Genomic DNA, 12,140 nt, shown 5'->3' with positions numbered 1-12,140 from the left:
TTAAAATTGAATTGGAATAGCCAGCATATTACCACCATTTGGAAGAATATTGCCAGTCTTAGTCATCACTTTTGATTTCTGGAACTGTAGCCATCTATGCTAAATAATGCTATGTATTGGTAACTGGGTCAGAGAAGTGACGTTCAGCAATATGTGGACAGCCCTCATGTGTTTTCCCTGGTGTCTAGCCCTCTTGTATTTTCTCTGGTGTCTAGCACTGTGTCATGTCTACTGCAAAATAAATATGAATATATGATAAATGATGGAATGAGAATCTGAATTTTACTTTTTAAATACATGCTACTTATATTAGTTTTCTATTGCTGTGTAACAAATTAACACAAACTTAGCTTCTTAAGTTAACATCCATTTATTAGCTTACAGGTCTGTAGATCTGAAATCTGGCATGGTGTGGTTGGGTTCTGTGTTTAGGGTATACAAGACTAAAATCAAGGTGTCAGACTGAGTGCCAGTCTGGAGGCTTATAGAAAAATCTGCTTACAAGTTCATTCTTGTTGGCAAAATTCAGTATCTTGCAATTGTTTCCTTGCTGGCTGTCAGCTGGGGACTGCTCTCAGCTGCTAGAAGTAGCTCTTGTTCCTTGCCATTTGGCCCCCTCTAAGTTCTCAACAGTGCTTGAACTTCTTGTACCTCTAACTTCCCCTTCTGTGTCCAGCTGGAGAAATTCTCTGCCTTGAAAGCGTGCAGGCTCACCCAGAAAATCTTCCTGTCTTCAGGCCAGCTGTATTATCTGATATAACCTAATCAGAGTAAAGTACATTTTATGCACAGTCCTGGGGGTTATTCAGAATGTGAACACCAGGGAGCTGGGACATCTTGGGGATCATTTTCAAAATCTGCCCACTGTACTAATTTTCACTCCTCAGGACGATTAAGACTAGAAATAGAGCTTTAAACATTATTTGCAATAAAAACAAATTCACAAGATTATCATTGCAGAGCAAAATCAAATAGTTACATAAAGAAAAATATCACTCATGTTAGTAACATTAGAATGTTATGTGATAATATAAAACCTTATTTTTGGAAGTAGCTGAGCAGAGGAGATGGTAAATCTACCTTTCTCTTCTGGCCTCAATTAAAAACTTTTGTAGTTCTATGATAGAATTGGTATTCAGTCACAAAGATATGTCACTTTCCATTGGTCCCTGCAGCTTCCATTGAATCATTCCCTACCTACAGGCCCTGTCTCATCCTGGTTTTATTTTTGAGCTAAACCAGACTGAAGCCTTAAGCACTTAAACTACCTCTGTGCCTTTCTCCCAAAACCAGGTGATTTTATAATTTCATGATTTTTCCGCAGACCTCGTGGCTCTGGAGCTGTCAGTTGGTTCTCTCACTATTTCTCAAGTCCTTTGCCGTCATGTTGATCGACATGTTGCCCCTTTATTAACACTAAGCTCTCACATGGCTGAGCCCCTAGGCGTTCCAAGTCATAACTGAGCATTGGCTCTGGTTCTTGCTATACTTTCCCTCTAAATTCTGATTTCTTCTATCTATTTCTTTGACCAGTAATTTTCAGAAACCCCCCCAAATTATATACATTGACCACGTATAACCTGAATATTCTACATCCCAGGGTTTTTGCTCTAGGTTTTTACCTACCATAGAGTCAACCAGTGCCACAATCACATCTGAACTGCCTTCCTTTCTCCTTACTTGTATTCTTCCTATCACTATCTGTTTCCTTCTTTGTGTAGGAAATGCAGAATTCCTGACTTTAAGAGTTCATAGTTAAGGACAGACATATAAGAAAGTGAAAAATTGTATGGCAACATGATAAATGTTATATAAGGAAAAAAATAGCTAGATTCTGTGGGATTACAGAGAGATTCCAACTCAGCTTAAATGTGGGTTGGGAAATATTTTTAAGAGATGTCACACTGCACTGCCTCTGATAAGCAGTTAGGAGCTAGCCTATCAGTCAAGAGGAGCTAGAAGAATTGGAGGGATGCCTAAGTGAGTCCTTAAAAGATCATCCAGAGTTGGAAACTAGATAGTTCCCAGGATAAATTGGTCAAATGCCAAAAGCAAGAATAGGGCCAAATATCAGAGATCAAACTAAAATATCAGATATTCAGCAGAAGCTGAGGCAAAGTGGACCTTGAAAATGAGTTCAAGGGTGACAGCAAAGCAGAGTCCCTCAGCCTCCACTGTCCATTGGGATGAAAGATAACTTTTTTTAAACCTGGAGAATGCCAGCATTTAAGAGTTAAGCAGAAACAAGGAAGACTATGAAGAAGACTAAGAATTGGTGAGGATAGTGGATAATGAAAGGAAGTTTATCGGTGGATAGCTAGAAGCTGAAAGTCTCTATTTTTTTTTTTTCAGAGTAAGAAAAGGTGTGCTGATCTGATGAGAGTGCCGAGGGGTGGGGATGAGGGACAGGGAAAATATGAAGTAGCACTCATGGAGAATCTGAAATAGCCAATAGAAGGTACTTAAGGAAGTCATGTTGAGATGTGAAGACCTTGCTAACACTGGAGAGACCATGAGGTTTTAACAGACCTAACATACCTGGTTAAGTGCCTTTTTCAAGCATCATTCTACAGTAGGGCTTGAGGAGAAGAGAAAGTGGATGGATTGATTTAGATTTGGAGGTTTTCAGAAAGGTGCGATGGAAAGAGAAAAAGGCAAGGGAGTTAAGAATGGTTGGCAGAATAGACAAAATCTAACTGAATAAAAAAAGGAAATTCAGTTAGGATAAACAGATAACTTGGAGGAAAAAAAATATAAAAGCAGGTGTCAGAAGACAGGAGACATTACCGAAGTCAAAGTGTAGTTATACTGGAAGTATGATATTTGGAAAAGTATGAGGTGAGATATTAGAGCTTCACGTCACAGACTATACTGAAATTTTGTATAGATTAAAGGAACTGAATCAAACCTAGAAAAAAAAAAAAAAGATTGATGAGGCAGAGTTTTGTGTTTAAATGTTAAGAAACCTAAAAGGGTAAAAATAAATTTGTTTCTCTTTCTAAATGGAAAGCAACAAAGTGAAAGATAAAAAGTTAGAAAATTAATTTCCACGTGTATGATAAGCAAAGATCCTTAGTTTGTGAAGATGTGATAGAGGTTGGTATTCCTCCTGCATCTTCCTTTTGCTCATCCAGCACCAGGTTTTTATGTTCCTCAGAGATACCAGCAGCAGTCAGGCTGTGTCTTCTGTCTGCTTCATTGTCCTTCAGTCTCTGATTTAAAAGATTGGGGACCTAGCATGGAATGTTGGAACCTGGGCAGGGTTAAGAACACCACATAGGAAGGCAGTCTGACTCAGGGTATGAGAGCCAACCAAAGTGAAAGGAGCATTTGTGTAGGAGGGTGGTGCCAGGTATTGGTGCCCCAGTGGGGTAAGGAGGGCATCTGTGTAGGAGGGCTGCCTGCTTCAGAGATTGGAGCCTTAGTGAGTGAATGGGATATCCACACAAGGAGGGGACAAGACTGGTTTTATATGAAGAGAACTGATCTAATAAGTAAATATATTAAGCATGTAGGCGCTAGGTTTCTCAAACTGAAGGGAGAACACTAGAATGAATCCTGTGATATTGAATTGGAATTGGAAGTCTTAGTGTCAGCTTATGGTTTGCAATGTAGAGACAGAAAATATGGATAGATATAGAAATAAATAATATTTCTGTGTGTGTATATATATCTGCATGTATGTGTACACACACATTCATATGCACATAAACTATGTATGTACGTACATACATATATTCTCTAGCTGTATCCATTTAGTTGGCCTGGGAACAGCAACACCCAGGAACAATGAAAACACCTAGCACTTGGATCTAAATGCGATTCTCTACCATAAGGAATCAGAATTTAGAGAAATTGCTGATTCCAGGGCTGGGTCAGGAAAAGTAAAAGATGAGCTTGAGGCATCTTGTACCAGAAAGTAAGGAAGCGCTCAAAGAATAAAGGGAATATGTCAAAAGGACATAGACACCTTCTTGAAGTGGATCCCTCTGGCAAAATCTGGAATATTTTGAGCATCAAATACATTAATGTTTGCTACAGATTAAAACCTGTTGAGTGAAATAATAGACACAAACCCACATTTTAAAAGTAAATACTGAAATATCATTGATAAATAGCATTCTTGTCTAAATGTTTCATTTTATAACTGTACCTATATATATGTATATGTTGAGAATTAATATTTCATGTTCAACTTTATATCAGTAAGAGTCTTTTCTGTGCTGAAATATTTTTGAATATCTCAATAGGTTTCTGATCAAAGAGGCATTTAGAAAGTTTTGCAAATTATTCCCTCAAAATGCTTGACTTTGGTGGGACATTGCAGATCCTTAATTTATTGAGCTATCTTCAAGAGTAAGCATTTTGGCCACAAATGAATCTCTAGTCAGAGCAAGAGATTACAGGTGGTCACATGGCTCTCTCACTGAAGTTGTACTTATATTTAATTGATGTACATTTTAGTATCATTCTTTATCCCTCTTGTTTTAAGAAAATGATACTGTTTCCTCAGATGAGTGTTACTTAGAAAACCTTGGCTAACTGACAAGTTCCCAAGGAATACTATTTAATGTTACACTGCCAAGAACATCTTAGATGATTCAACAAAAATGCCGTATTTTAAAAGTCCAAATACATTTCATTCTAATTTTATAATTATTTATTGAGGTCTTTTTGATTGCAGAGTTGGATATGATAGGGATCCAAAAGAAACACATAACTTATAAAGAGCTTATAATCATTTTGAGAAACAAATTAATATGAAACAGTAAAAACAAAACAAAACAGGAAAGGATATAATTTAGTGCCAAATTGGTAAGTTAATATTTTTGTTGAATTATACAGTCATCAGTAATCTGCCTGTAGCACTTACTGTCATCATATAATTTTTGATTACTTAATCAGTGTAAGTCTGGGTTTATTTCATCTTTTCCATACTTAAAAATTGACTACAGAAGCCTTATTTTTTAGTACTGAAGTCAGAGCACATTGTTGGGCACATACTCTGTGCCAGTATATATGTCGGCATTAAGGTTAATAATGGGAGCAACATGGAGCATCTGTGCTTAAGGAACTTGCTTCTTTGTGCGTATATGTGTACTGGGGGAGAACATACAAACTCCACGCAGACAGTGGTCCTGACTGAGAATGGATTTTTTTTTCTCATCAGTGTTGAACTAAACAATATTATCTGAGGTCCTGCTGTATTTACCCAAATGAGTTGAAAACTTATGTCCACCCACAAACATGCACACAAATGTTTATAGCAGTATGTCATTGTAAATTTGTCCAAACCCATAGAATGTACAACACAAAGAGTGAACATTAATGGAAACTATGCACTCTGGATGATAATGATGTGTCAATGTAGCTTTATCAGTTGTAACAAATATACCACTCTGGTGGAGAATGTTGATAATGGAGGAGGCTTTACCTGTGTAAGGACAGAGAGTATATAGGAAATCTTTGTACCATCTTTTCAGTTTTGCTGTGATTCTAAAACTGCTCTAAAAATAGTCTTTAAATAAAAGATGCATATGGGTTAGTGGAGTTTATTTTAGGAAGATGAGGTAGTTTTCACCCTATTGCATCTATTTCTGTTTGAAATTTAAGATTCGGTTATCAACTGAGAGTGAGAAAGAGATGGGTGCGGGAGAGGTGAGGAGAAAAGAGGCATGAAGGTCCTCTCAGGGAGTGGTAAGTTGAATTTGCTAGGAAATCAGTGGAAAACTTCACAAGAGAAGAGTGCCAATTTGAGATGTCTAGCCATAAATAGGAAGTGAATTTTAACTTTGTTTTGTAATTTTTTAAAATAACAATACCTAGATCATCTAGTAGTGGTAGGAATTCCTATTACCTAGATTTGGTCTTGAAATATCACTTTCTACTAAAAGAAACCAGTGCTTCTTAGAGAAGTGGCTCATTTTGGCCTGGGGCAAACATTTTCAAGATAAAATGGAATACTTTATCATAACAGAGACAGGAAAGCTGTCAAAAAGGCTCAGGGGCCAATGTGAAGAATCTTCCACTGGCTAAAAATGCCACTATTGGTTTCTATAAAGAAAATAACTATAATGGAGTAAGACAAAATATGTTTAAATCTATGCATTCATATTGATCCAACACACACACACACACACACACACACACAACAAACCTACCTACCTACCTACCTACCTACCTACCTACCTACCTACCTAAACTCCTTAGTGGAAACTCTTGAAGGATTCTGGCAAATGCATTCTTTTTTAAAAAACTGACAAGAGGAAGAATCAAGCATTTATCCTTTTTTTATATAATTTTGTCATAGGGTAATCAAACAATAGGTATGGTGAAGCTTCTTTTTAAAGGAGTATTTGCCCAAAGTAAAATCTTCTGTCACTGTATATTTGACCCCCTTTACCTGTTACTACTTTTGGTGAGCACACAATGCAATATACAGATGATGTATCATAGAATTGTACACTTGAAACCTATGTAACATTATTAACCAGTGTTACCCCAACAAATTTAATGAAAAAAAAAGGAAGTGTTCCAGTTAATAAATAATGATGGATAGAATTGGAATATCACCACTGTGAATTAATGAATTTAGATATTATTCATCAGCAGCTATTAAAATCACAAAAAGGACTACAAGATAATATGCATCTTCTGATAACACCAAACCATGAAGTGTCATGAAAAAACGGAAGAATCTGATTAAACTTTTAAATTCAGTTACCAATTTTCCAAGAACTGTAGAATGAAGATTAACATGTAAATCTGTACTATAGAAATGCAATCAGCAAAATCCAATTTGGGGAAACTTTACCAGACAAATTAAACAGTAGTATATAGGGATGGTTTGTTATTTATTTGATGAAACTATAAACTAAGGAAATTATACCATAGAAGTCAGGAGAGTGTTTACTCTTTGGAGAGAAGAGATTTGATTGGGAGAAAACATGTTAGAGGGCTTCTGGGTAGCTGACAAGATTTTCTCTGCTTCAGTGGATATTATGTAGAAGGGTGGATGCCTTATAACAATTTATTAAGCTGTACATTTGTTGTATATAGTTTTCTATAGTTATGTTTAACAATACTAAAGTAAAACTTTTAAATAAGTATAAGAAATTTATAAAATTATTATCTTAATGTTTAAGGTTACTTGTTAGGCTTTCATTGGAACTGTGGGATTAGGGGGTGAGAAATGTTAAAGGCTTCAGTTGAGAGTCTAAATAACAACATTGCAAATAGCAATGAAGAACACAAATCAAAGAATCAAGTAAGTTCCACCTGAAAGGACCACTCAGCATTATCAGCAACTTCAGTCATTGCTAATACATGTTCTCACCTCCACACTGAGAATATTTAATAACTGGAATAGACACTGAAAATGCTTGTTTGCATGTTTCATGTTGTTCTTCGAAGGGCTTTTATACGTATTATTTAATGAAAGACTGTAAATGAATCTGTGAGAGGAATTGATAATGCTATTTAAATTCTATGTATATAAAATAATGAATATTTCATTAGTTAAAAATATTTAAGACTATATAATAGTAAAATGAATGTACCTTTATTATGGATGTCAATATATTGTTTAAAGTAATTTCTTCCACATAAGATATCTATTATTTAAGGAAATAATTTTCACTAGTTTGATAAAAATGGAGATACATTAAACTGATATGAAAAAATGTTTAAATGTTCATGATAGTTTGCCAAGTCTGAAGTAAATTAAAATTGTTCCCCTTTTTTCTGTCAGAGGTCTTTTTATTAGTATCCATGATCGAGGACATATTGCTTCCATTCTTAATGCATGGCCAGAAGACGTCATCAAGGTAAGTTATCAAATTTTCCCACTATGGCAGCTTTGTTATTTTCTCTGTCCATTAACATATTGACAGTTATCATGACCTTAAGTAGCATTCACTAACTTTTCTAGTGAATGTCACGTAATTTATATTTCTCTGATTTTTGCATAGTGGATTAATTTTGTTTTGATACCATTTAGAAGCTGTTTCCTCATCTTTCAAATTTCTTAGTATTTCTTTATTCATTATAAGTGATGATAAATGTTGAATAAATGTTAAAATAGTATCTGAATTCTTTAAGCAAACTCTGTTTTCTTTTTTTAAATTATTTTTTCTTTTTATTTATTTATCTTTTATTAATTTGTTTTTGTTACAGATGTTTATCATTTTTCCCCTATTGACACCCTCTTCCCTTCCCCCCACCCCATCCCCAGGCTTGTTGTCTATGTTCATTGGTCATGCATACATGCATGTAAGTTCTGTGGTTTATCTCTTCCCCCAACCCCCCCTCCTCTGAGGTTTTTCAGTTTGTACCCCACCTCTATGTCTCTGGGTTAATTTTGTTCATTACTTTGTTTGGTTCGTTATATTTAACAAATAAGTGAGATCATGTGATATTTGTCTTTCTCTGCTTGGCTTGTTTCGCTTAACATAATACTCTCCAGGTCCTTCCATGTCATCTCAAAGGATAAGAGATTTTTCTTTCTTACAGCTGCATAGTATTCCATTGTGTACATGTACCACAGCTTTTTAATCCACTCATCTACTGATGGACACTTGGGTTGTTTCCATCTTAGCTATTGTAAATAGTGCTGCTATGAACATAGGGGTACATATATTCTTTCTGATTGGTGTTTCAGGTTGCTTAGGGTATATTCCTAGAAGTGGGATCACTGGGTCAAATGGAAGTTCAATTTTTAACTTTTTGAGGTAACATCACAGTGTTTTCCACAGTGGCTGCACCAGTTTGCATTCCCATCAGCAGTGTACTAGAGTCCCCTTTTCTCCACACCCTCGCCAACACTTGTTTGATGATTTGCTGATGGTGGCCATTCTGACAGGTGTAAGGTGATACCTCACAGTTGTTTTAATTTGCATCTCTCTGAGGATTAGTAACATTAAGCATTTTTTCATGTCTCTTGGCCATTTGTATGTCCTGGTTGGAGAGGTGTTTATTTAGTTCCTCTGCCCATTTTTTAACTGGGTTTTTTGGTCTTCTTTTTGTTGAGTTGTATGAGCACTCTATATATTTTGGAATTAATCATTGACGATTATGGTTTCCCATATAGTGGGATCCCTTTCCGTTTTGATGCTTGTTTCTTTTGCTGTGCAGAAGCTTTGTAGTTTGATGTAGTCCCATGTGTTCACCTTTTCCTTTGTTTCTCTTGCCTTAGGTGTTGTATCAGTGAAAATTCTGCTGCGTACAATGTCTGAGATTCTTTTGTCTGCATTTTCTTCGAGAATTTTTATGGATTCACGAGTTACATTTAAGTCTTTTATCCATTTTGAGTTTATTCTCATGTATGGTATAAATTGGTGGTCTAGCTTCATTTTTTTTGCAAGTAGCTGTTCAATTTTCCCAACACCATTTATCGAATAGAATGTCTTGACTCCACTGTATGCTCTTGCCACCTTTGTCAAATATTAATTGAGCATATTGTCTTGGGTCCATTTCTGGGTTCTCTGTTCTGTTCCATTGATCTATCCTCCTGTTCCTGTGCCAGTACCAGGTTGTTTTGATTACAGTGGCTTTGTAGTATAACCTGAAATATGGTAATGTGATCTCTCCTACTTTGTTCTTCTTTTTCAAGATTGCTGTGGCTATTCGGGGACTTTTATGGTTCCCTATAAACTTTTGGAGTGTTTGTTCTAGTTCTGTGAAGTATGTCGGTATTTTGATGGGGATTGCATTGAATCTATAGATTGCTTTGGGTAGTATGGACATTTTAATGATGTTAATTCTTCCAATCCATGAACAAGGTATGTGCTTCCACTTTTTTATATCTTTCTCTATTTCTTTTTTCAATGTCCTGTAATTTTCTGTGAAGATCCTTTACTTCTTCGGTTAAGTTTATTCCTAGGTATCTTAATTTTTTTTGCTGCGATGGTAAATGGGATTGTTTTTTCAGTTTCTCTTTCTGTGAGTTCATCATTGGTGTATAAGAATGCCGTCGAACCCTGGCCAGTTTGGCTCAGCAGTTAGAGCGTCGGCCTGCGGTCCGGAGAGACCCGGGTTCTGTTCCCGCTAAGGGCACGTACTTTGGTTGCAGTTTGTCCCCGGCCCTGGCAGCCACTCGATGTGTCCCTTCACGTCGATGTTTCTCACTCTCTCTCCCTTCCTCTCTCTCCCTCCCATTCATTCTGTACAAAAAATGGAAAAATATCCTCGGGTGAGGATAAAAAAAAAAAAAAGAATGCCGTCGATTTCTTGATGTTAATTTTGTATCCTGCTGCTTTGCCAAATTCATTTACTGTAGTAGATTTTTGATAGAGTCTTTAGGGTTTTCTATGTACAATATCATGTCATCTGCAAATAATGACAGTTTCCATTCCTCCTTTCCAATTCAGATTCCCTTTATTTTTTCTTCCTGTCTGATAACTGTGTCTAAGACTTCCAGTACTATGTTAAATAAGAGTGGTAAAAGTGGACATCCCTGTCTTGTTCCCATTCTTAAGGGGAATGCTTTTAGTTTTTGCCCATTGAATATGATGTTAGCTGTAGGTCTTTCATATATGGCCTTCATTATGTTGAGATATGATCTCTCTATTCCCACATTGCTGAGAGTTTATATCAGAAATGGTGCTGGATTTCGTCGAATGCTTTTTAAGGATCTATTGATATGATCATATGGTTTTTATCTTTTCTTTTGTTTATGTGGTGTATCACATTTATTGATTTGCAAATAATTGTACCATCCTTGGATGAAACCCACTTGGTCATGATGAATAATTTTTTTGATGTATTGATGGATCCGATTTGCTAATATTTGGTTAAAGATTTTGGCATCTGTGTTCATCAGGGATATTGGTCTGTAGTTTTTTCTTTGTAGTGTCTTTATCCAGTTTTGGAATTAGGACTATGCTGGCCTCATAAAATGAGTTTGGAAGTGTTGCATCTTCTTAGATATTTTGGAATAGTTTGAGGAGAATGGGTATTAGATCTTCTTTGAATATTCAGTAAAACTCCCCTGTGAAACCATCCGGGCCTGGGCTTTTGTTTGCTGGGAGTTTCTTAATTACATCTTCAATTTTCTTTGTTGTTATTAGTCTGTTTAAGTTTTCTCTCTATTCCTGGTTTAGTTTTGGGAGGCTGTGTGTTTCTAGAAATTTGCCCATTTCTCCTAGATTGTCCAATTTGTTGGCATATAATTATTCATAGTGTTTCGATGATCCTTTGTATTTCTGTGGTGTCAGTTGTAACTTCTCCTCTTTCATTTCTAATTTTGTTTATTTGGTTTCTCTCTTTTTGTTTCTTGGTGAGTCTGGCTAATGGTCCATCGACCTTGTTTATCTTTTCAAAGAACCAGCTTTTTGTTTCATATATCTTTTGAATTGTTTTTTTTAGTCTCTATGTCGTTTATTTCTACTTTGACCTTTACTATTTCCTTCCCCCTACAACTCTGGGTTTTTCTCTTTGTTTACTTTCTAGTTCTTTAAATTGTGGGGTTAGAGCGTCTATTAGGAATTTTTATTGTTTCTTGACGTAGACCTGTAGTGCTATGAACTTCCCTCTCAGGACTGCTTTCTCTGTGTCCCATAGATTTTGCGTTGTTGTGTGTTCGTTTTTATTGGTCTCCAGGAAGTTTTTAATTTCTTCCTTGATCTTGTTTGTAACCCATTTGTTGTTTAATAACATGATATTTAGCCACCAAGTTTTTGAATATTTTTGTGTGTTTTTATTGTAATTCAGTTCTCGTTTCATGCCACTGTGATTTGAGAAGATGCTTGATATTCAATTTTCTTGAATTTGTAGAGACTTGCTTTGTGTCCTAACATGTGGTCTATCTTTGAGAATGACCCATGTGTACTTGAGAAGAATGTATATTCTGCAGCTTTGGGGTGAAATGTTTTGTAAATATCAATGAAATCCAACTGATCTAGTTCGTCTTGTAAGGACTCTATGTCCTTGTTAATTTTTTGTCTAGAAGATCTATCCAGTGGTGTCAGTGGCATGTTAAAGTCACCCACTATGGTCGTGTTGCTATTGATCTCTCTCTTGAAGTCCTCCAGAAGTTTTTTAATATATTTTGGTGCTCCCGTATTTGGTGTGTATATGTTCTCTTGTTGTATTGCTCCTTTTAATATTATGTAGTGACCTTCTCTGTCTCTTATTATGGCCCT

The 12,140-nt window shown here is 36.0% G+C and overlaps 1 protein-coding gene across 1 annotated transcript in view; it reads left to right on the top strand.

The window, feature by feature from the left end:
• The window catches only part of ME1 (malic enzyme 1), a 199,488-nt gene that overhangs the window by 56,272 nt on the left and 131,076 nt on the right, over positions 1-12,140 (top strand). Inside the window, exon 4 of the mRNA XM_036248483.1 lies at positions 7,751-7,826. Coding sequence (XP_036104376.1) covers positions 7,751-7,826 — 76 coding nt within the window. The remainder of the gene's footprint in view (positions 1-7,750; positions 7,827-12,140) is intronic.

This window comes from Molossus molossus, unplaced genomic scaffold (genome assembly GCF_014108415.1).
Source record: "Molossus molossus isolate mMolMol1 unplaced genomic scaffold, mMolMol1.p scaffold_m16_p_8, whole genome shotgun sequence".
Lineage (NCBI taxonomy): Eukaryota > Metazoa > Chordata > Mammalia > Chiroptera > Molossidae > Molossus > Molossus molossus.
Note: the sequence above shows the minus strand (reverse complement) of the source record. Positions and strands in the feature narration are given on the sequence as shown.